At 49.9% G+C, this 24669-nt stretch overlaps 2 protein-coding genes across 3 annotated transcripts in view; one reads left to right on the top strand and one right to left on the bottom strand.

Annotated features, from left to right (window-relative positions):
* The first annotated feature begins 7310 nt into the window (after positions 1-7310).
* Positions 7311-21433, top strand: F2 (coagulation factor II, thrombin). Its single transcript, XM_054587062.1, has 14 exons — positions 7311-7445; positions 7805-7968; positions 8614-8638; positions 8865-8915; positions 10243-10348; positions 10459-10595; positions 11753-12070; positions 12396-12518; positions 12611-12737; positions 13225-13392; positions 13916-14089; positions 14252-14433; positions 20949-21019; positions 21172-21433. The coding sequence occupies exons 1-14, from the start codon at positions 7367-7369 to the stop codon at positions 21313-21315; spliced, it is 1869 nt and encodes a 622-aa protein (XP_054443037.1). The 5' UTR covers positions 7311-7366; the 3' UTR covers positions 21316-21433.
* Positions 21434-23275: 1842 nt separating this feature from the next.
* CKAP5 (cytoskeleton associated protein 5) overlaps positions 23276-24669 on the bottom strand; it is an 83688-nt gene continuing 82294 nt past the window's right edge. For both annotated transcript variants that reach the window (XM_054587058.1, XM_054587059.1), the window contains 2 exons: positions 24089-24240; positions 23276-23964 (listed from right to left, as the gene is read on the bottom strand). In XM_054587058.1, the coding sequence (XP_054443033.1) occupies positions 23719-23964; positions 24089-24240 (398 nt within the window). In that variant the 3' untranslated portion in view covers positions 23276-23718. The remainder of the gene's footprint in view (positions 23965-24088; positions 24241-24669) is intronic.

The following is a 24669-nucleotide window of genomic DNA, read 5'->3' as shown; positions in this document are numbered from 1 at the left end:
GGGCTTTGAGCAGGGGAATGACGTGAACAGGTCTGTGTGTGAAGAGCCCACTGGAGAAGAGAGGCGGGGGAGATGCAGTGTGGGGAAGTCTGTAGGCTGCTGGGGTTGCTGGAGTGGGGTGGCCACAGTGAAATGCAGAGAAATGGAGTCACCCATCCAACAAATGTTTCTTGAGCACTTTCTGTAAGTTGCTAGGGATCTAGCAGTAATACAAATTCTGCTATCATATAGTTACATTCTAGTGTGGAAAGAGTACATGAATGCCAGACTGGTAAATCCAGGGGAGAAGTTAAAGTGGGCAGTATGATTTTGCAGAGGATGGTCAGGAAAGGCCTCTGACAGCCTGGCACAAGCAGAGACCTGTGCTGTGGAAGGGAGTGAGCCAGGCTGATGTCGGGAAAGGGCGGGCAAGGGTAATTCCCGCAAACGTCCAGTGAATTGGTGGGAGAACAGGCAGCAGGGTGGCCGAGACGGACCTCAGAAGTGGGGGAAAGCGGGGTGAGCGCTGCGGGCTGTGGTAAGGACTGGGTGGGTACGTTCTCGGAGGGTGAAGTGACAGGGTTCAAAGACTGAGGGGGAGAGATCTGAGTTCTGCTTTTTGACTTGGCAAGTTACATAGCACCAGGGTGAGATCAGGGCAGTTGGGATTTTGGTTTGGGATGGGTTGGTGTGCCTGCGGGAGAGATGTTAAGCAAGCATCGGAAATAGGCACAACCCGGGGAGAAAAGCCTGCGGTAGAGGGAGAGTCACGGAGACGCTAGCAACGAGGTGGGTGTTGAAGCAGTGGGAGCAGGGAGAGGAAAGGGAGGAGGAAGGCTCCTCAGGGGAGGCAGAATCAGCGTCCAACAAAACAGAACAGCCTGCAGAGTGTGTGTCGCAGAAGCTGATGGAAGACTGCCTCAACGAGGAAGAGGTGGCAACAATGTCCCTTGCTCTTGGGAGGTTTCAAACTTGTGGAAGTCGCTGCGGAGCTGAGGGAGAGCAGGTGGAAGCCAGATTGGACTGCTTCGAGGAGTGGGAGGCAAGAGAGACAGGAAGAACATACATTCTTGCCTCCTGTCCTACAAAATAGGTGTGATCCTTGTTTCCCAGATGAGAACTCCCAAGTTTCCGAGCCAGTAAGTAACTGGCTGAGAGCACACAATCAGTGCTGGGGAGGAGGAACTTTCCCCTCTACCCTCCTAGGTTGTTGCAGCTCGTCTGATGCATCAACAGGAGAGGTTAACAAGAGAAAATGGCCCAATTTAATTACATACATATACAAGGCACCCCACACACGTGAGGGGTTCAGAGACAGGAAAGAAGAGGGCTGCACGGCATCCTGAACCAAGGAGCGAGGCAAGACACTGTGAGGCCGCAGAGGGGGTGAAGGTCGTTCACAGGGTGCTAAGAGCTGATGTTCAGTAATTAGAAGTCTGCTCTGCCCTACAGATAGGTCATAAAAAATTGTTTCTGGTTATAATTCTTACAAGGCTTCACATTTAAATTCTTTAAAAGGGAGGTAAAAGTTCCTTTTGTGCTTACAGGGTCTCAATTGCCTTCAGCTCTAAGAATCCACATGCCAACGCGGTCCACCTCAAGTAGACCCGTCCCAAGCCCCTTTGTCAGTGAACGGCAGGGCCAGGATGGAAATGGGGCGTGTGCTCAAAATGCCTCCTCACAATGTCATAAGCAGCCCCACGTCTCCCACTTTGCTACTGACGTTAACCCAGCCACCCACCCATTCTGAAAAAGTTCTTGGCAAAGCGTAACTGAAATTTTCCAAGGGAAGGAGGACAGCAGGAAATCAGGATCCGTGGAGATGAACGCTACACAACCCAAAGCCTGAAAAACAGTTGCTAATGCTGTTAGCCACGCCCGTTTCTTGGAGGCTATGTGAGGCTCCACAGGTCCTTACCTTTTCCAGCTCCTGCTTCAGGCAGTGTCATTTTGCCCGAGGTGACCCCTCGGCAGTATATGCCCAGTGCTGTTAGGTATCCTGGGAATGTACTCATTCATTGCCTGAGACTGAACTGTGCAGCGAAGCAGGGATGCTTTGGGTTGCCGGGGAGGCCTGTTGACGTTCCGCAGGCATTCTCAGGCTCAGAGCTGGGATGCTCACACCGCCTTGCCACATACCCCCCCCCTCCCCACACACACAGATGGAGAACTTCTCTCTCAGAGCAGGGTCAGATCAAAGCCAACAAACTTGAAGCCACCTGGTTTGGGAGCCTCTGCTCTGCCAACACTCGTGACTAAAGTTGAGAATGGGCATCAGAGCATTGTTCAAGCTCTTGTTAGGGGTGAGAAAATGGAGGCGGCCTAGAGGACAGGCACTAGCCCAGGCCTGAGACCAGGCAGCAGCAGACTCAGGGCAGGGCCCAGGACTTCCGACTCCTAACGCAGTGCTCTCCCAGCTAAATAAAACGGCGTGACTGTTCTGGGGAAGGCGGGTCACTGGAATGGTTTTTTAACTGAGAAAATATTTTCCTCCTGGTTTCAAAATAATTCTTGTTCATCACAGTTCAAAAGTTCCTATTTCCCTCCTACTTTCCTCCATCTTCTGATTAAGTCACTTTGAACAATTTGGTGTGTATCATACTGAATTTCAATGCTGCTACCTGCTTAGGGCCAAGGCACCATGAAAATGTCACTGAACACCTTTTCACAGATGCAAGTTTAGCCACACAGTGTCTGTACCTGCTGAACCAAACATCAGAAAGTGCAGACAAAAAAATGATCTTTTGTCCTGATTTGCAACTCTATTTATCTTTTAAATTACAGCTTCCATTTAATACTAGTTTCAGGTGTACAGCATAGTGATTAGACTGTTGTATAATTTACAAAGTGATTCCCCTGGATAGGTCTATTATCCACCTGGCACCATTCATAGTTATTACGATATTATTGACGATTCCTTAGGCTGCACTTCACATCCCCATGACTATTTTGTAACTACCTATCTGTACTTCTCAGCCTCTTCACCTTCTTCACCCAGCCCCCTAAACCTTTCCCATCCTGCAGCTGTTTGTTCTCTGTACTGTAAGTCTATTTCTGTTTTGTTTGTGCATTTATTTTGTTCATTTATTTTCTTTAGATTCCACGTGCAAGTGAAATCACATGGTATTTGTCTTTCACTGTCTGACTTATTTCACTTAGCATAAAATCATCTGGGTCCATCCATGTTGTTGCAAATGATAAGATTTCATTCTTTTTTATGGCTGGGTAGTATCCGTTGTGTGTATGTACCACATCTTCTTTATCCACTCATCTATTGATGTAAAAAGTTGGGTTGCTTCCATATCTTGGCTATTGTAAATAATGTTGCAATGAACATAGGGGCTGATTTGCACCTTTAATACTAAGAAAATCTTAGAATAAAATTTGAATCACGTTTAGGGACTTTTGACGATGCAAGGCATGGGCTGTTGCAGAGCTCCATCTATAGACAGGTTCAGGTGTGGGTCCTGCCTCCGCCCTTGACTAGCTGCATGAACTCAGGCAAGTTACTTAGCTTCTCTGTGCCTCAGTGTTTTAATCTATAAAGTGGGCATAAATATGTACCTACCTCATTAGTACTGTGTACCTAGCACATGGTGAGCAACTAATGGTATTGTAGCCAGCCCTCCTAAACTGGAAGACAAGCAAGATTAAGGTACTTCCATGTTTCCTATAGGTATTGCTTGCTTCGAGCAGGGCAGCATCACTCACTCAGCAGTTTTGTACTCAGACACGTGTCCTCAGAGTATACCTTATGGTATAGTGAGGCTGTGCTCTAATAAGTCAGGACAAAGGTCGTGCGAGGAGGAGAAGTGGCTGAAGGCAGGAGCCTGAGTCTCGGTCCTGACTCTGCCACCAACTCTGTGTACCACCTTGATCGTTTAGCTTCCCCTCTCAGAGGCCTCCATTTCCTCATGGCAACATGGGGGAACTGGGTCAGATCTGTGGTTTCCAGTCTCGGCTCCACCATGGAACCCTGCTAAAGTTTTTCTTCTATGGATCCCATCTTTTAAAAGGTTTCTGCCCTGACTGGAGTGGCTCGGTTGGGGTCATTCTGCAGACCAAAAGTTTGCGAGTTCGGTTCCCAGTGAGGGCACATGCCTGGGTTGAGGGCTAGTTCCCTATTTGGGGGCATGCGAGAGGCAACTGATCGATGGGTCTCTCGCACATCAATGTTTCTCTCCCTTTCTCCCTTCCTTCTCCTCTCTCTAAAAATAAAACATAAAATCTTTAAAAATAAATAAAAGGTTTCTATGTAATAGAAATGGACATACTTATATTTTTAAATCAAAATGGGAAACTGCTGATCAGATTGAGAACAACTTAAGGTAATTAACCACCAAAAGAGGCATAATTTCAGTCAGAAGGGAAAAACATTATTTTTGTCTTAGGATAAATTTATAATTTTGAGGATTTTTAAAAAAATACCCCAAAAGACAAGGCCACCCTGTAGTATATGCACAGAGCCCTAGGCTTCGAAATGTCTGGGTTTAATAATATCTGAATTTTCTTCCATCTCTGAAATCCTCTAACTGTATGTTTTGGAACATAATTTTACTGTTTTCAGTGATTACAGAGTTTTGTATACAACATGGGGTTGGTCTTACTGGTTTTGTTCAGTTCCAGCCTGTTGGACAGAAATGCAGCCCCCCTCAGTGCCCTTGCTGGTGGAGGGACACTGGTCTGCTTTCGGTTTACCGGCCTGCGCTTACGGGGAAGCAGAAAGGGCCCGCTCAGGTGCAAGGTTCCTGCTGGGCCCAGAGAGTTCCAAGGACAGTCCTTCCAGAGCCACTCACAGGGGGGATGTTGTCCCTCAATCCTCTGCAAGGCAGAGGGCGTGGGTATGGTCTCCTGGTCTCCCAGGAGAACGTGGAAGCCATCTAGAACCCCGTTAATCCTTGCCATGCTTGTTTCATCTGTTACAAATCCTTCAGTGTAATCTCTAACTCGTAAGGATTTAAAAAATATAACCAGGTATCATATAATACTAAATTAACAAAAAACAAATTTCATTATTAATAACAATCTATATTTCAGTTTTCTTGTTTGTTAAATTTTCTTGTCTTTTTACAGTTGATTTGTTCAAAAGTCTAAACCAGTCACAGTATGTCGCTTCCCTTTGTGCATTTGGTTGTTGGGTATCTCTTTGGTTTCTGTTGTCCTGAATAGTCCCTCCCTACACCCCACCCCCCATCCCCTATATATTTCCATGGCATGACTTTGTTAGGGAAACTAGGGTCATTTGTCCTATCAAATGTCCCTCACTCCTTGTGGTGGTATCTAACTATTCCTTTATGTCATTGGGCACTGGCTCAACCTGGTCCTCAGAAAAAGGAGGGTCACCTGCCACCAGGCAGAAGGACGAAACCATACCTCCCTTCTATTTATTCACTCTGCTCCCTGCCCTTACTCAATATGGAAATTTAAAAGAAATTAGTGAGATGAGATAACCACTCCACTGAAAAAGAAAAAGAGTAGTAGGCTCAGTGTCATTAATAACAGGGATGCAAATTAAAACCACGCTGAGACACCTACAGCTCCATCAGAAGGGTTAATGTGAGTGGATGAACACTGTGAAGCACTGGTCAGGATGTGAGCAACTCGAATGGCCAAGCATCACAAACCAGTGCAACCACACAGCGAAACCATTCATCATAGCAACGTAAGCAAATCGTATGCCTGTCTTCTGACCCAGCAAACCCACTCCTGGGCCTGGATCCAACAGAAGTGAAACTTGTACAGATATTTGGAGCATTATTTGTAAGAGCCAAAAACTGGAAGCTTTCCAAATGCACGGCAACTAGAAGCTAATCCAAATGCCCCTCAGTTTATCCAGGTGAATGGATAAATAACATGCTATATTCATGCAGCTTGAAAGGACACGACCATTGCCACACACAACACAGATGAATCTCAGAAACATACTGAGAAAGAGAAGCCAGACACGACCAGGTAAATGCTGCTGCACACTCCCATGTAGGTGAAGTTAAAGGAGACAGGTGGGGGCGGGACTGTTCTTTCTCTTGGTCTGGAGGTGGCTACAAGTGCGTATGGATCAAAACTTGAGTTTAACATTTAGGATTTGTTTTAGCATTACTGCATATAGGTTAAACCTCAATTTAAATGTGTGTGTGTATGTGTGTGTGTGTGTAGAGAGAGAGAGAGGGAGAGAGGGTGGGGAGTAGGGGTAGAGAGAGAGGAATGTACTATAAATATATATAAATATAAATGTAGGAACTGGGCCACCTAGGAATTAAGCAGACCTGTGGGAGTCCTGGTCCCCAGTTCTCTGCCAGTCCCCTCTCTCCCCGGCTCTGCACTGGCACCTTCCCAGACAGCCCGTAGGTACTGACTGCAGTCCAGCCCCTGGCCGGCCAGACCTGAGGGAGGGCGAGGCGAGAACCTGTGCTCCCTGTGTTTCTGCTCTTTGTCCCTCTGTCCTAATTAGGCCCAGGACTAATATTTACCTTGCAGACTTCAAACAGGAAGTGGGACAGGGAGGGGAGCAGGGCTGGGCGAGGGGCAGCGTGGAACCAGCAGGTGCTCTAGTCTGGCCTAGGGGACAGCCAGATGGAGAGAAAGGGAGGGGCCCTGCCCCGGAGACCGAGGAAGCTGGGCTGGCTCCTGTTCGCAGCGGGGCAGCAGGTCCTGGGAGGTGAGAGGAAATAGAGCAGAAGCCCAAGAGGCCCCGGCCCTGGCCCTGCCTCCGCCTCCGAGGCAACGAGCAGGCTGCACACAGACACACCTCCACGGCTCCCCCGATGGGCAAAAGAGGAGGTGATGGGCAAGAGAGGAAGCGGACCCTCCCTGGCCACTAAGAGGCCGGGGCAGTGCTGGCGTCTCCTGCCCCGGTGTGTCCTGGGGCAAGGCAGGCAGCACCCATCTAAGCGCACCCTTGTCTCGTCTCTTCTGTGTCTTGTGATTGCACCCCCCTCATTGGTTTACATCCACATATCTACTGACTATTAAGCACTTACTACCATTCATGGGATTTACATTCTTAACCTGCTTTAGTCCTCACATCAAAGTACTATTCCCATTGTACAGATGAGGACACTGAGGCACACAGATTAAAGTGACCATCACCATGTGTTGGAAAGGGCCTCAGGCAGACCTTGTGACCCTGCTGAACAGGGCCCATGGCTCAGGGAGGGAAGGGCTGGATGTTGGTGGTTACCCTGGTCTTCCCTTTGTGGCTCCCTCCCAGACCATGCATCCCTGGTCCCAGGATGACCTGTCCTCCCTGATGGTGGGGTGGACTATCTACTCTCTTGCCCTCGTGGCCCTGACCTGCTGACCCCTTCCTTTCAGCTGATTTCTTCATGTCGGTTTAACATTAACCAGAGGGGTCAGGAAGAGCCTTCAGAGTCCTAGGAGCCAACACACTATGGCGCACGTCCGAGGGCTATGGTTACCCGGCTGCCTGGCCTTGGTTGCCCTGTGTAGCCTTGTGCACAGCCAGCATGGTAAGGGGGGGCCTGGAAGCTGGGACCGGCTGGCGGGCTGGAGGAGGGGCCCATGGGCTGGGGTCCCTTCCTTTGCTCAGCAGGGAGCCCAGAGCCAGCCTCCAGGTGGGCCGGTGCTCAGGGCTGGGCGGATGGTGCCTGCTTCTTCCTTGCAATATGGGGAACGGGCTGCGGGTGACCAATGAAAGGAGGGGAGCTGGTGGGCTTCTGTTAGCAGCCTTTTGGGGCCTGCCACCATCCCAGACATACCCTCTCGGAAGCCAGCAGGGCAGGCCAGACCTGCTTCCTGCCCCGACCATGGCCACGGCCAAGACAACCGGGCTTCCTAAGGCCACTGTCCTACGCCCCTCCTGCTGCAGTGTTCCTGGCCCCTCAGCAAGCACTGTCGCTGCTCCAGCGGGTCCGACGTGCCAACAGCGGCTTCCTGGAGGAGCTGCGCAAGGGCAACCTGGAGCGAGAATGCCTGGAGGAGCAGTGCAGCTTCGAGGAGGCCTTCGAGGCCCTGGAGTCGCAGGACGCCACGGTGAGGGCTGGCGTCTGTCCCCCACGGGCCCAACTCCAGGGCCCCCAGTGCCAGGAGCAGGGAACACCACAGCTCTTTGTTAATGACTTAGTTTCATCTTGGAGCCTCATTTCACTGGGCGGCCAAGATGAGCAACGCCTCTCTTCTTGGAGATCCAGATGCCTGGTCCCAGGGCCCACTGAGGCTCCAGGACATCAGGGGGCCTCTCCGTGTTTAGACATGTGACTGGATTGGGCTCTCTGGAGGGCTGGCCCCCATGGCCTCTCAGCCTCAGCTTCTCCGCTACCCCTGTGCTGCCCTTGGGTGTGGGACTCTGGTGAGGCTGGGAGCCCTTACAGCCTTTCCCTTCCTTGGGGCTCTGCCTGGGCCCCTCGCCCCTTCTTCTCCGGTCCGCCTGCCCAAGGGAATCCCTTTCAGTCTCCGCCGGGGGGCCGGGAGCTCCGCTCTCCTCAAATCCCTTTCTCCTCAATGGGCTGGAGCTTTTGGAAACAAAAGCAGGGAACTCTCCCATTGACCTCCCAGAGCCTGCCCCTGTGCGCCCAGGGTAAGGAAAGGAGGAAAGTGTAAGGAGAAGACACAACATTACTAAGACACCAAACACAGCAGGGGCCTGCCACAGCCTCACGCTCAGCCCTTGTCTTTCAGGATGCGTTCTGGGCCAAGTACACAGGTGAGCGCTGGGAAAGGCCTGCTTCAGGAGGGGCGGGGGGCCCGGGGACCCAGGCGAAGATGTTCTTCAGAGAGCCTGGCCCATCATTCAGCCAACCCCCACCCATGCCTCTTCCCTTTCATCCGTCTGTCTGTCCATCACTCTGTTTCTGGAGCTTGCCCCACCCTTTACTTGAGCCTACCCTGTCCCTACTCTGATCCCAAAGGTGTTTCTGGGTCTTTTCCAGCTTGTGAGTCGGTGAAGAAATCTCGAGAAAAGCTTGATGAATGTCTGGAAGGTGAGAAACTGACGTGGGGTTGGGGGGGCAGGAGACGAGGGGGACCGCCAGGGAGAAGAGCGGAGCAGGGATGGCCCAGCGGTGGCAGCCCCCAGCTTCTGACACTGCCCTTCTGCTCCTGCGCTCAAGGACGTATCTGTGCACCTGGCTCAGTGCCTGGCAGCCAGTAAGACGATTCATGTTGGGGAACAAATGAATGAATGGATAGTGAATTAATGTTTAAGGTCTCACTGTCGTCTGGGCCCCTGTCTATGTCTGGCTTCCCGATGTCCCCAGGGCAGAGCTCCGATGATCTCACACTCATTCCCCAAACCCATGACTGGCTTCCCATTGCTTCCACAACAAAGCACCAGCTTCTCAGCCTGGCGACCTTCTCAGGTTCTAGGCTTCATCTCCCCTTCTAGCCGTATCTCCCATTGCACCATCCATGAGCCCGGACCCCCGGCTGAACTCCCTGAAGCTTGCCAAGATGCTTCGACTTCCTGGCCCTTGCTTACATTGCCGCCTTCCCCTGGAGCAGCCATACTACCCATTGAAACCTCCCTGTCTTTCAAGGATTGGTTTAAATGCCTCACTGAGCCTTCTGAATACACTGCTAGTGGGACAGTAGACTTCATAACATGGAACTCTTTAATTACTGGCCATACTTTCATTTGTTAAATAACTTATTCAACAGACATCTCATTAAACCCCTGCTATTGTGACCAGCACTAAGTCCAGTGGTGGGGGTTTTAAGAGAATCAAGGAGCTCACACTCTCATAGGAAAACAAAAAACATAAAACATCAAAGTGGCTGCTGGAAAAGTTCTGAGAAGGCGAGAAAAAGGAGCCTTTAGTTTGCTGACAGGGTCAGGGACAGCTGCCTAAAGGAAGCAGAGTTGTATCTGGATTTGTGGGTCATGCTGATGAACAAATAGGAGAGTACGTCCAGACGAAGAAAATGGCATGTGCGAAGGCCCTGAGGCGTGATGAGCTAAGATGACAGGACAGGTAGACCGGGGCCAGGTTCACCCTGCTGGCCATGAGGCACCACTCAACATAAGCTCCAGGAGGGCAGGGACCTGCCTCTACTAGGACTGTCTTATGCATCACTGTGTCCTGGCACAGTGCCTGTCAGAGGGTTGTCACAGGGTGGGCACTCAGCAAATATTCAGTGACAGCTGTTAAAGGGATTGGGGAACTGCTGAGTGCACAGAAGGTGCAGAGTAAATTCGAGTTAAGGGTCATGAGCCGGTGGGAGCTTGGAGGGGGCAGATAGACAGCGCTTTGTTAAGAGAGAGGGAAGACGAATCCTCAGGATAAGAAAACTGGACCGGGATCTCTGCAGGTAACTGTGCCGAAGGCCTGGGTATGAACTACCGAGGGAACGAGAGTTATACCCGGTCAGGCCTCCAGTGCCAGCTGTGGAGGAGTCGTTACCCACATAAGCCTGAGTGAGTGATGGGCAGGCCCATCTGCCAGCGGGCTGAGAGTGGGGCGCACAGAGGCACGGGCGTCGGGAGTGGCGGGGCACAGCCTCCCCCCGAGCAATTGCCTTTTCCAGAATCAACTCCACCACCCACCCCGGGGCCGACCTGCAGGAGAATTTCTGCCGCAACCCAGACGGCAGCACCACCGGGCCCTGGTGCTACACTTTGGACCCCACCGTGCGGAGGGAGGAGTGCAGCATCCCCGTCTGTGGTGAGTAGGGGGGCGGTCAGGCGGTCCAGGGCCAGGGACAAGGCCAAGGGGGCGCCATGGGGCCCGGCAGCCGGGGACAGGAACCAAGACCCTGACTGCCTTCAAGCGGGGCGGGGCGAGGGGGGGGGGTTGGTCATTTGCAACAGATTTGGGCCTGTTGGTCAGAGAAGTCAAGAGGCCAGAGAGCGTTGGTTTACAGCCTCTTCCCTCCCTCCCTCCCGTCTTTACTTCCTTATGAGCCAGGCTGTGGCTCATTCCAGATATACCCTCCTTGCTGCTCGAGGCACCCTCTCCTCCTGAAGCTCTCCCCAGCCATTTCAGTCCACGTGCTCTTTTCTGAGCACCACAGAGCGAGCCTCATCCAGTCCAGTCTTGCAAGATTCTGTCATTATTATTTCCTGTGATGCATCAGTTAGCTATAGCCACAATAATGCTGCAAAACCCACAAAATCACAAACAGCCACACAAGCTCAGGAGCATACATAAAAAAAACAACACAAAAAACCCCACTTATTTCTCAACAGCTGGGGTGGCTCCGTTCACCTGTGTGTGGGGTCCATGATGTAGCCAGGCTGGGTCCAGGTCTGCTCCGCACATGCTCACCCTGGGACCGTGGCCGAAAGGCGCCATCCTCCCATGGCGGTGGCCGGCATGCAAACCAGGGAGCAGAACTGCACAATGTGTCTTCAGGCCTAGGCTTAGAACTGGAAGTTGGTTCTGCCCACGGCCCATTGGCCAGAGGAACCACAGGGTCAAGGTCAAGAGCTGGAGAGAGCATGCTGAAAACTGAGCTACTGCCCCACGTAGAGATCCTTAGTCATCCCAGCTGTATTTCCCTCTGTGCCCCTGTGAAAACACGGAGCACTTCCTTAAAAGCTCCAGGCAGCCACTACCAGCAGATTACAGACAACCCCTAATGGGTTACAGGAGGTGAGACCCGGTTACAGTCTCTGGTTTATGAGGCACCAGACATCAACGGCGTTCGTTTCGTTTAAACCTCTCAACAAGCCTGCAAGAACAGCATCAGTGACCCCTTCCCCAGGCAAAAAACTGAAGCACAGACAGGTGGCTACCTCACCGCAAGGCAGGGATTCAGATCCTGACTGGCTCCACGTGTGGTCCCACCCACTCTGCTCCTTTGCCTCCTCACCCACCAGGCAAAGGGGAGGTCACTGTGGAGCTGATGCCACGCTCCCAAGACTCCTCAGTGAAGCTGTCACTTCCATCAGACCAGTGTGTCCCTGAGCGTGGCCGGTATTACGAGGGTCGCCTGGCGGTGACCTCACAAGGGTCCCCCTGCCTGGCCTGGGCCAACGAGCAGGTCAAGGCCCTGAGCAAGAACCTGGACTCCAGCATGGCGGCGGTGCCGCTGGTGGAGAACTTCTGTCGCAACCTAGACGGGGACGAGGAGGGCGCATGGTGCTACGTCAGCGGGAAGCCTGGCAGCTTCGAGTACTGCGACCTGGACTATTGTGGTGAGAGGCCAGGGCCGCGGCCGAGTCCGGCCCAGAGCCTGGAGGGACTAACCGGAACAGCCTGCCCTAGTCTAAGGTTCCCTCGTGCGTGAGCGAGTGCGTGCTCCTTCCGGCCCTCCATCACCCAGGTGGGAAGGGTCCGCCCCTACTTCACAGCTGAGTACTGTAAAGCTCCGAGGTTAAGAAGGTGCCTAGTAACCCAGGCGCGCCTGCGCTCTTAGCCTCTACACAGACCGTCGGCGAGGCCGGCCCGAGGCTTAGGGGGGTCTGCGGGTGGGTGAGAGGCGGTCGGGTCCTGTCGCAGCTGCTGCGTGGGTCCCTGCAGAGGAGCCCGTGGAAGAGGTGACAGATGATGGGCTGGACTCGGACGTGGCCATCCAGGGACGCACCACTGTTGAGGAGTTCCAGCCCTTTTTCAATGAGAGGACCTTCGGCGCTGGGGAGGCAGGTGAGGTGACCGGCAGGTGGCGCGAGGCCGCGAGGCCTGGCCTGGCCTGGCCTGCGCTCCGCCCGGTCCCTCACCGCCGGCTTGCTCTACAGACTGTGGGCTGCGGCCGCTGTTCGAGAAGATGTCGAAGGAGGACAAAACGGAGGCAGAGCTTCTAGAGTCCTACATCCCTGGGCGCATCGTGCATGGTTGGGACGCAGAGATAGGCCTGGCACCCTGGTGGGTCCCTGACCCCCACTCCCTTCACTCTGGCTGGAGCCCCCAGCCAGCCCCCAGCCCCGAGAGACTTCTCTCCCCTCACAGGCCTGGGCTCACCGATGATGAGAGCCCAGCTCCAGCACCTCCTCGAGCCTCGCAGCAGCCTTTTGAGATTGGGTTTGTTACTTCTCATACGCCGAAGGCATAGCCGAGGCCAGGGAGTGTGAGTGGCACTGCCGATGGACAGCTCCGGGGTCAGTAGAGCTGGGGTCCAGTCCTGCTGTGGACTGGACCCCAGAGGTGGGTTACACAGTGCTACTCTGGATTAGAAAAAGCTGGGGAGGGGTGGACACGCAGGGGGCCCGGGTCGCTGAAAGTGGCCAGGTCAGGCTGAGGCCTGGGCCCAGCAGACAGTCCTGTCCAGTGAGTTCTTTAAAATGGGCCTTTCTGCTGCTAGGGCTGGTGGGGGGCAGCGCCCCCACTCCAACGCTTCTTGTTCTCCCCCCAGGCAGGTGATGCTTTTCCGGAAGAGTCCCCAGGAGCTGCTGTGTGGAGCCAGCCTCATCAGTGACCGCTGGGTCCTCACTGCTGCGCACTGTCTCCTGTACCCACCTTGGGACAAGAACTTCACTGAGAATGACCTTCTGGTGCGCATTGGCAAGCACTCCCGCACCAGGTACAGAACTGGGGGCCCAGGGGTGTCTGGCGGGGGTCTCAGCCCCCTGGAGGGACGGTGTGGGGCTCCCGTGCTCTGGGGCGCGTGAGCCACGTCTGTACATCTCTCACAGTGGAAAACCCAGCAGCCTCTGCTGCAGAGTCCGTGTGGCCACGCCCTGACCTGGGCTTGGAGCTGGAGTCAGAGAAACTGCGACTTTGCAGAGAGCGAAACCCCGGCCTGCCCTTAGCTCCCCGGCAGACACTGGGGCACAGCCCAGGGGTGACTTCCGGAAAGAGGCTCACTGGACCAGAGCCTACAGCCTGCTCCGCTCCCCTACCTGCAGAGGCTGTTCGACAGCCAAGCCCTGTGCAGCCTCAGTCCAGGAAGAAGCGACCAGGGAGCTGCCAACTGTCACCTTGCTAATGGACTGCTGGTCGCCCGGCTCCCAGACCTGAGGGCAGGCAGTTTCCTTCCTCAGGGAACCGCGGCCTTTTACTGAGTGGCTTATGGCTTCTCCATTTCTCTGCTGGGGTCTGCGCAGGTATGAGCGAGGCATCGAAAAGATCTCCATGCTGGAAAAGATCTACATCCACCCCAGGTACAACTGGAGGGACACCCTGGACCGCGACATTGCCCTGCTGAAGCTCAGGAAGCCCATCACCTTCAGCAACCACATCCACCCCGTGTGCCTGCCCGACAAGCAGACGGCATCCAGGTCGGCAGCCAGGGGGCTGAGAAGCCGGCCTCGCAGGCGGTCCTTCCCTTTCCCAGGCCTCAGTTTCCGCACTGGCATTTGAGATTCGTCTCAGGGACGGTGTTGGGGCCAGAGGCTCCCGGAGGGGTTTGCTCTCACCAGGTCTGTCTCCCGTCCCCAAAGGCTGATCCAGGCTGGAAGCAAAGGGCGGGTGACTGGCTGGGGGAACCTGAAGGAGATGTGGACTGCCAGCCCCTCCGAGGTGCAGCCGGACGTCCTGCAGGTGGTGAACGTGCCCATCGTGGAGCGTCCCGTCTGCAAGGCCTCCACCCGCATCCGCATCACCGACAACATGTTCTGCGCTGGCAAGTCCCTGGGGGTGGCTGGGCGGGAGGGAACATCAGAGTCCTAGGCGTGGGGGAGTGAGACGCATTCAGAGCACAGGCCTGTTCAAGTCCTGGCTCCAGTCATTGACAAGCTGTATAACTTTTGGCAAAGTCGCTTAGCTTCTTGGGTGCTCAGTTTCTTCCCCTATAAAATGGAGATCAAAGCCTCTCTGCCAGAAGGTTGCATGAAGCTTGGTTCAGTGGGTGTGCACAGAGCCTTAGGCGTGCTGCCGCTGCCTGGTTAAGTTGTCAGTATGTGTGAGCCCAGAGAGCAGCAAGAACCCACCAGAGGGGGGAGAAAAAGCCATTCACTTGCTCAGCCCTTCAGCACATACCTCTCCGCCCGCTGCGACCCACGCGGTATCCAGGGTGCACAACAAGGACTCAAACAGACAATGCCTGTGTCTTAAGGAGTTTCTTCCCTAGAAGGAGCGAGTGTCTGGCAACAGGCCTAGAGTAGCAGCCCCTGCTAGGAAGAAAAAAGGAGCAGGGTAAAGTAAGGGGGAGAGAGATAGGTCAGGCCGCTCTTCTAAACAGAGAGGTGGCAGAAGGCTAGGGGAGCCCTCTTGGGGGTAGCATCTGAGCAGAGGCTGGAAGCAGTGAAGGAGTGAGCCAGTCCGGGGGAGGTGCCCTGCAGGCTGGGGGGGCAGCAGGCGCAAAGGCCCCGAGGCGGAGGCGTGCGTGGTGTGTCTGAGGACAGGCAGGGAGGCCTGAGTGGCTGGAGTTCAGAAGTAAACACAGGCAGGACAGCAGTGGGTGAGGGGAGGGAGGCGGGCAGGCAGAGGTGGGCGCTCCCCTTAGGGCCTGGAAGAGCTCTGGCTTAATGTGGTAAGAAGTCACTGGAGGGTTTGGGACAGGTGAATAAATGGTCTAGCTTGACTTAAAAATGTTTTACATTTTAGTGGAATTTCAGACTTACAGAAAAGTTGCAGAAATAATACAAAGAATTCCTGTATAGCATCAATGAGATTCTGCCACCCCCTCTTTGAGAGGAAATTGTACACAGGGTGCCTTTTTACCCATCTAACTGAGTATTTCCCAGAGACAAGGATGTCCTTTTACATAACTGCAATATAATTACTAAATCAGAAAATGAATGATATAATACCATTGTCTCATCCATAGATGCTATTCAAATGTTTTCCACTGTCCTACTTGCCAATGTCTCTTATAGCAAAAGACAAAAAATGTATTTCTCATCTGGGATCCAATGCAGGATTTCCACTGTATTTAATTGTCCATCTCTGTCTTCCATGACCTTGACATACCTGTCGAGTACAGGCCGGTGAATCTGCAGATTGGCCCTCCAGTGGGTTTGGCTAAGGTTTCCTGGTGATCAGATTCAGGCTACGTGACATTGAGTCCTCAGTGTGTCCCATTAGTAGGCACATGATGTCCTTATGTCTCATAGCTGGTGACACTAACTCTGACCTCTTGGTTAAGGTGGCATCTGCCTCTGCCAGCCTTCTCACTGTCATCCTCCTTTCCTTCCAGTGGAGATTGGTATTTAGACACCAAGATCTGGGAGGTAGGCGTGCATGTTGCCACTGTGTTGTCATTGTGTCTGGGCTCTCTCAGCAGGAAACACCAGAAATATGTACTATGCACACCAGCATCTATATCTATTTTTTCTTTCTAGCTAGCAGTCTGTCTGCCTGTCTGTCTGTCTAAAACCATGAGTTCTGACTGAAGCCTCTCCTTGCAATCCACTAGAGTTAATTTCTACTTTTCCACGTTGAAAACTCTGTTGACAGTGAGAAACCTGACTCCCATCGTCCATAACATATTTACTTAATTTGATCAATACTAGAATACACAGTTTCAGAGCTAATTTGCCCATAGCTGTGACAAACAGTCCTACTAACTGGAGTTCAGCATCTCTTCAGCTGTTTCTCTCCTTAGAAATACTGTTTTCGAAAGTAACTTGGGTTCGTTCTTCCCTACCCCCGACCCCACCCCAAACTCTGTGTTAGTTATTTAAACTTGTGTTTAATTTGGGGTCCCCCTCCCCCCTTTGTTGTTTTTAGTTGTTTACCTTTGGAGTATCCACGTGGTTCTAAAACTCAGAGATTTTGAAACAGGTGCTCGGACATCTGACACTACCCTTCCCCTCTGTCCTGGCCCCACCCCCTTCCTGCCCCACCTCCCCAGGCCCTGCAGCAGCCTGTCTCCGTGGTTCATGGCTTATTCTTCCTGTGTTCCCTTTTGCACAAATGAGCAGACACATGTGTATTTTCTTATTTCCTTTTCTTACACATAGGGTAGCAGACTATAGATCATCTCCTGTACTTTGCTTTTTTTTTTTTTTCCCTCTCGCTTTATGTAGCCTGGAAATTCACTCCATATTGGCTACAGAGTTTTTCGTCATTCTTTAATGTGGCTATTAAAAATGTTTTATACTCTGTTACGTGGATGTGCCCATAGTTTACTCAACTATTTCCTGCACATGGGCATTTAGAGTGTTTCCACTTAAACATCTTTTCATATGTTTAATGACCATTTTTATATCATTTTTTGTGAATTATCTTTTCATTTTTGGGGCCCGCTTTTGTCCCTTTCCCACCAATTTTTAAGAGTTCTTTACCTGTTAGTGATATTAGGCCTTTATTTGTGATATATGTTGCAAATATTTTCTCCCACTTTGTTCGTTTTTTAATCTTTGTAACTTTTGCCACTCAAAATTTTTTATGTAGTAATATTTATTAACAGAGTTAGAAAATCCTTTCTTATGCTCAGGTGGTAGAGAAATTCACATGTTTTCTTCCAGTACTTGGTTTCATTTCTCTACACTTAGATCTGTGAGTCATTTGGACTTCGTGCTGTGTATGATGCAAGGTATGGGACGAATTGATCTTTTTCCAAATGGTTTACCAGCTGTCCACAACATTTATTAAAAATTCTATCTTTGAAATTGCCTTCATCACATACTAGATTTCTATGGGTACTTCAGACTATTTGTATTTGAAGGCATTCTATTTGGTTCTCCTGGTCTATTGTTCATTATATTAAAATGCTGTCTTGTTTTAATTCTGGCGGCTTTAGAGTATTTTTTAACATCTGGTAGGGCTTGTCTCATAGTTTTTCTTTCCCAGAGTTTTCCTGGAAATTCTTGCTTATTTGTTTTTTCATGTGAACTTTGGTATGAACTTGTCTAGCTTCATAAAAAGGATGGTTGGTGTTTTTATTGGGATTATGTTAAATTTAGAAATTAATTTAGAAAGAACTGGCATCTCTTTGCTGTTGAGCCATTTTATCCAAGGACAAGAAATGTCCCATTTGTTCAGGTCTATGTTATGCCTTTCTGTGGTGCTGCAATGTACTAGGACTTTTTCTCCTTGGTACCTTATTTTATATATTTATATTTTTATTGAGTAAATTAGCTAGTGGTGGCAAAAATAAACAAAAGCTACCTAGGAATTTGACTTCTTGATTCGGCTTATTTTTCAATTTTCATTAATTTCTGCTTTTACCTTTTCAAAATTTTTCTTATGCTTTTTTGGGTTTACTTTGTTCTCTTACTTTTTGAGATGACACTTTGGTTAATTAATTTATATTTTAAAAAGGATTTTATTTCTTTATTTTTAAAGAGAGGGGAAGAGGCAGAAAGGAAGGGAGAGAAATGGGATGTGTGAGAGGAAACAGTGACTGGTGGTCTCTCTCGTGGCCCCAGTGGGGGACCTGGCCCGCCACCCAGGCCTGCGCCCTGACTGAGAATCAGACCAGCGACCTTCTTTGGTCCACAGGCCGGTGCTCAATCCACTGCCACACCAGTCAGGGCTGGTTATTTTATTTTTGAAGTTTAATTTTTACTGAGTAGGGCTGTATATTTTCCTTCGTTATAGAAGACACTATGTAATATTTGTTATTTTAAAAACGTTTTTAAAGGCATATTTATAAAGATTTTATTTATTTATTTTTAAAAATAGGGTAAGGGAGGGAGTAAGAGAGGGAGAGAAACATCAACATGTGAGAGATACATCAATCGATTGCCTCTCACAAGCCCCAACTGGAGATCTGCCCTGCAACCCAGGCATGTGCCCTGACAGGGAATCGAACCAGTGACCTTTTGGTTTGCAGGTTGGTGCTCAATCCACTGAGCCACACCAGCCAGGGGCAATTTTTTATGAATTCTGTAATTTCAGTTCCTATTTCTTTCACCCAAGAATTGTTTAATAGGTGGTTTTTAAATTCCCTGATGGGAGGAGCCTTTTATATTTTGATTTTGTTAAAAATTTTGAGTTTTGATGCATTACAATCTGAGAGAACTGTTTGTAATAGTTCTTCTTTATGGAACTGATTTCTTCTGAGACATCCATTGGGTTAATTTCTATAAATGTTACATATGTGTTTGAGGTGTGTAGGTGTGTTTGCTTATGCACATGTTGTTTAATATATAGTTGTAATTGTACCTTGTCACTTGTTATTTAGATCATTTAGATCTTTATTTATTTGCAGTTCATTTGCTCTGTTTTGTGCTGAGTTTGGTGTGTTAAATTCTATTATTAATGCATTTGTCTCCTTGCATTGCTTATAGTCTTTTTTTTTACTTTATAAATGTATTTGCTGTGTTATTTGGTGCAGATAATAACTGTTATTTATTCATTGTAAATTGTGGCTTTTTAGCTTTAAATATGTCCTCCTTTGTTTTCAATTTTAGGATTACTATCCCTGTCCTTTTTTATTTTGTTTCCACTGGCCTGATATACATTGGCCCATCTCTTTAATTTTAGCCTTTATGAATCATTGTTTGTTATATGTATAGCATAGTTGAGTCTTGCTCTGTGAGTCAATTTAAAAACTTTTTCTTTTGTAATAAGTCCATTTATACATAGATATGATTGAATTAGCATTAGCTCATTATTTTGTAATATTTATGTGTATTATGTTTCATTTGCTGTGTTTTTCCCTATGTGATCTTTTCTTTTAAAAAGAATATATATGTTTAGGATGGTTACAATTTTGTTCTACTGATTATTTTTGGACTTACACCTTTTCGAAATGCCCTTAGTTCCTTTTCTTTTGTAATCTTGTAATTGTAACCCCCACCTATTGGCTCCGAACACTCAGTGAGTTTACTTTCCCTTTTCTTCTCTCATTTTTAGCTGCATTTTTTTCCTACTTGCAGAATAGTTAGACCTTTTGCTGAAGCATTCATCTCGGTTGGATGAAACTTGTCTGCTAGTAGATTCCTCAAGAAGAGTTTTGAGCGTAGTAGAATTTCCTGAGTTCTTATACAATTGTTTTTCTGTAGCCTGGACACCTGGCAGTCAGCTTGGTAGCATGCAAAATCCATGGCTCACATTTTCCTTCCTTGAATTTTCTGAAAATATAGCTTGATTGTTGCTGGCTTTGTATGTTGTTTTTGAGAAGTCTGATGTCAATGTAATTCTTTGGACCTGGTAAAGTATTTGGTTTTTCTAGTTGGAGGCCTTGATGGTTTCCCTTTGTCTTTGCAGTCGAACAGTTTTGCTAGGACATGTCTTAGAGCTCAGCACTTCGGGTTGGCGTGCCGGGTGCCCAGGGGCCTTTTCAGCCTCTGCGTTCAGTCTTCTTGTATTTCTTTGAAGTTTTGTTGGGTATTGTAAATATTAGTTCTTTTTCATTCTTTCATTATTCTTCTTGAGGGACTCAAATTTCTTCTTTGGACTGAGTTCTATTTCAAACACTGTTTGTTTTGCATTTTTTCTTATTGTTTTGTCCATTTATTTTACATTTTTGAATTTCTGAGTCAAGGTGTTTTGTCATGTTCCAAAATTTTGCTTAAGGAAATTAAATCAGTTCCAGTTTTCCTCTGTTTCAGGTTCTGATTTGGGGGAGAATTTTTGTTAGCTGAGGTGTTTTCTTATTTTTTTGTCTCCCCATAGTATTTTTGTGTGGATCTCTTTCATCTATTCATTTTGTAGATTTGGGGTTATTTACAAGGGTTTATATTTCAATTGGGTTTATATCTCAATTGCACTTGATTTTTTAAAAAAAAAATCTAAGTCGGTATATTCCCATCCTCAACTCCACGTAAGTTTTAAGATTTGGCATACAGTTAGATATGTTAAGTTGATTTGAAGTTTGGGTGTTCTCTGTATTCTAGGGATATTGAAGGTGTGGTTTTTTGGTGTAGCTTTTGTTGTTCATGTTCTTCTGCATGGTTTGTGGAGACTACGTGGGGAGGTTTGGACAAAAGCAGCCCCCGTTGTCCTCAGCTACCTGTAAGTCTAACATAGTTAAGTCCTTCTGCCTGTTGGATAGAGAGTTGATTGCAGCTGGGGCAAAAGCAGAATTAGTTCCAGGTAGAAGTGCACGTGATGTGACCAGGGGAAGGGGCTGGATTTGGGACATATGTTGAGAGGGGAGCTGACAAGGTTTGCAAAAGAATTGGTGTGGGGGGCATGGAGAGGAGAGTCGGGGGCCAGAGGAGTCGAGTGAACACTTGCCTGGTCCGTCTCTTGAAGGGGCTGGCGTGTGAGCCCCGCCCCTGAGCACTGCTGTTCTCTCTCAAGGTTACAAGCCCAGTGAAGGGAAACGAGGGGATGCTTGTGAAGGTGACAGTGGGGGACCCTTTGTCATGAAGGTAAGCTAGCTTTTCTAAAGACCAGAGCTGGTGGGTAGATGTTCTTGGGGGTGGGTAAGGAGGGACCCCAGAGTTCAGAAGCAGTTGCCTGATAGGGTGATGCTGACACCGCCTTGGACCTGACTGTGGGAAACCCCGTGTTTCTTCCTCAGAGCCCCTTTAATCACCGCTGGTATCAAATGGGCATCGTCTCGTGGGGCGAAGGCTGTGACAGGGATGGAAAATATGGCTTCTACACACACGTGTTCCGCCTGAAGAAGTGGATACAGAAGGTCATTGATCGGTCGGGAAGTTAGGGGGCCACCCGCATCCTAGGCTCCTCATTGTAAGGTCACAGAAACCAACCCAGGGGACGAGTTATTTTTGTGGTTTGTTCCTAAAACTACAGCTCTCAATAAAAGTGACTATCTGTGAGCCTCAACGCTCCCCGAGCTGTTCATGGGCCACTTAGGCGGAGGTGGTACCACTGCTGGATGAGAAGGGAGATATATTCATAAGGTGCGCCGTTTCCCTTGTTATTTAGGTCACTTAGATCCTTATTTATTTTCACCTAATTTATCTGTCCATGCCTATTGCTATTCCTGAGGGGTGCATGTATATTACTCGGGGAACTAGGCACTATAGCCTGTGACAGGTATGGGTGACAGCGATTTTCACCTGGTGTGACATGCTAATCAATTGGTGACTGTTGGGAGGGTTGTGTTGAGAGGGGTCACCCCTGAGCTCAGAGGGGAAGTGTGAAGCCGGGATGCCCGTCGCAGGCGCCGGGCAGGGGAGTAAGCATGGGTGCCGCATGGCTGCCGTCTTGGTCCAGGACCTTCAGCTGAGGTCTTTAGACTTTGTGGTTTAAAAGGAACCAGACCTAAGGAAGGTAACTTTACTCTCCCTCCCCTCCTTTTTTCCCATTTTTTTTAAAGGTCTTATTTACTTTTAGAGAAGGGGAAGGGAGGGAGAAAGAGAGGGAGAAAGAGAGGGAGAAATACCAATGTGTGAGACAGATACATTGATCGGTTGCCTCTCACAAACCCCCAGCTGGGGACCCAGCCTGCAACCCCGGCATGTGCCCTGACTGGGAATTGAACCAGCGACCTTTTGGATTGCAGGCTGGTGCTCAATCCACTGAGCCACACCAGCCAAGGCCCCTTTCCCATTTTTAATACATCAGAGGTGTATGAAAACTGAGACTTAGGACTGAGTTCCTTGTCCTCATTCTCTGGATCTGGTTGACCAGAAAGCAGAGAAAAAACTGGGAATTCAGTGAGCTTGCAGATGTTCACAGCCTAGAGCTTTAACCAGAGCAGGGAGGAGGGATTAAGAATTATAATACCCCAAATCTAGTTTTTAAACAAGGCAGCACCTTCTCACAAGACTGCCTCCCTTGTGACAGAGCTGTAAGCATTGTGAGCTCTGGGCAGTCTGGTTTTTCCAAGTCAGCTAATTTCAGACCCCAGCACAGCTGTTCTTCCTAAATATGCTCTTCTGCTAGAGCAGTGACCCCTCCCCGCTTCCCTTCAGCGAACGCCTACTCCCATGTTCCCATTCTAGGGGGGAGGCAGGTTCCGCTTCAGGCAGCGTAGGGGCCCCCTGAAAATCATGACTGGAATCAAGAAAGAACTCGTTTTCCATCAACCTTTCATTTCTTGAACAAAAGGGAGTCTAGAAATTTCCTTTAAACTTGATGATTGGCTAAAAAGTCCCCCATCTGAATCCAGAACCTGTGCGTACTTAGGACTGTGTCTGACTGTGGAGGGAGGCCCCGTGGCGTCCACTCCAGAGGCGGCGCCTTGCTCACACTGAGCGGGCAGCGACCATCAGTGCAGAAGTGGAGCCCTTCACCAAGCTCTCCCGGATGCCTCTAGTCTAACGACCCGAACCCAGGCGCACGTGAGAACCACTGTCCTCCAGCCGATCCCGGGCACCATCTCATGTGCATTTGGGCAGCAAGGAGGCAGGAAGCCTACGGGATCCTTGGAACCATATCAACGAAGGCAGGGGAGCCATGGCCGGACCTCAGAACAGGGAGGAGTGAGGTTTTTTCCCTGCTCCACTAGGAGCTGCAGGTGGAGAGGACAGGTGAGTTCCTTCTGTCCCAAAACAGCAAAGGCAGCGCTCCTTCTGAGCCAAAACAAGGTGGAGCTCCTTCGGCACGTCGTTTTACTCTTTCTCTAATCCGCCTAATACCCAGCTGGTCCCTAGAACAGGTGACAGAAAGGTCACTTGATATGGAGTACCTTGGGAGACAGGTATAGTTAATGCAAACTTTATTTATAAAAGACTCTTAAATTAGTTGTATCATGCCATGCACTCGTACAGAACACAGCGGCCCTTCAGGGTTACAGGGAGAAGAGCTCACAAACTCAAAGGAGAACTGTTAGAGGGCCCCTAATAGTTAAAAGCTAGGAGAGATTAAGACAACTTTACAAAGGAGCAAGTAAAAAGAAAAAGGATATGGAAACTAGTCTGAGTTGAGCGGAGGGCAGCTGTTTACAAGTCTGTACACTAAACTAATACACGGACAGTCTTCTAGAGGCAGGAGCTGACGGAGAAGCAGAGTATGTACAACACTTGTGCCACGACTCCTCCCAGGCCCACGGTGGACACAGACGGCCAGTTTGTGTGCAGCAGGCCCACCGAGGCCCTGTAAACTGCGAGGACTCTAGTTTAGTAACTAAAGCTGCGGGGGCCAGGGCGGGGCAGCTTCATTTGCGACTGCTCTTTATTCTCTCCAGTCTTTTTTTCAAGTCATCAATGTTAGCTGTGGAGGAGGAGGACGTGGTCATGGTTCCCGACGAGTGAGTCTGGTTAGAATCCAGGTCTGAATGCTGGTGTTGCTCCCGCGACTCCCGGAGCTGGGAGAGTTTGCTGTGCAGCATGTCCGTGGAGGAGGCAACGGCAGGAACAGCGGGTTTGGAGAGCAGAGAGGTCAATGGAGGTCGGTCATCCTGCTGTTGAGAGAAGAGACAACACTGCGTAAGGTCGAGAGGTAGCCCTGGAACACCATCTACCAAGGCTGGGCCGCTTCTCTGGGCCAGCCTGTCCCTGACCCACATAGAAGGAAGGGAACAGTACCTTTGTATTGTCCAGTCCACATCGCTGCCGGAGGATTTTTAGTCTTTCCAGGTAGACAGATGGTCCCACCTCTTCTCCATTTGTGTTGCCTATGGAGGACACTGTGCTTGTGGGAGCAGGCACACACGTGACCTCCATCTGAGGAGAAATGCCTAGAGAGGAGACGCAAAAGGAATATTCAGACACAGGCTCCTCCCACTTCTAGGCTGACCTCGTTAATCTGCCACCAACGGAGACAATTTGGGGCTTGGAGAGCGCCACTGTACTTCATGAATAAAAGTCTACTAGAATCAATCTGGAGTTGGTAATTGAGGTGCTCAGAAATATAGAAGATAAGCTTAGAACTTTGAGAGCTGATGCAGAGGAGCAGATGCACGGTGGGCGATGCAGGGCTGCGTGTGTGCACCCCCAGCTGTCCTGGGCAACCCAAAAGGCCTAAGCTGCTCCTCAGTTACGGTCAGTGCCCAAGAGAAGAACCAAAGGGTTTTAAACATTTGGAAGAATAGGTTCAGGCCACGTGACACAAGGGGAAGTGCTCTTATTCAAAGTGGGGAAGAGAGCAAGGAGCTCACGCCTGCAGG

The sequence above is a fragment of the Pteronotus mesoamericanus genome, unplaced genomic scaffold (assembly GCF_021234165.1).
Source record: "Pteronotus mesoamericanus isolate MK-2021 breed Mesoamerican mustached bat unplaced genomic scaffold, CSHL_Meso_final scaffold_1066, whole genome shotgun sequence".
Classification (NCBI taxonomy): Eukaryota; Metazoa; Chordata; class Mammalia; order Chiroptera; family Mormoopidae; genus Pteronotus; species Pteronotus mesoamericanus.
This window is presented reverse-complemented; position numbering and strand designations above follow the sequence as displayed.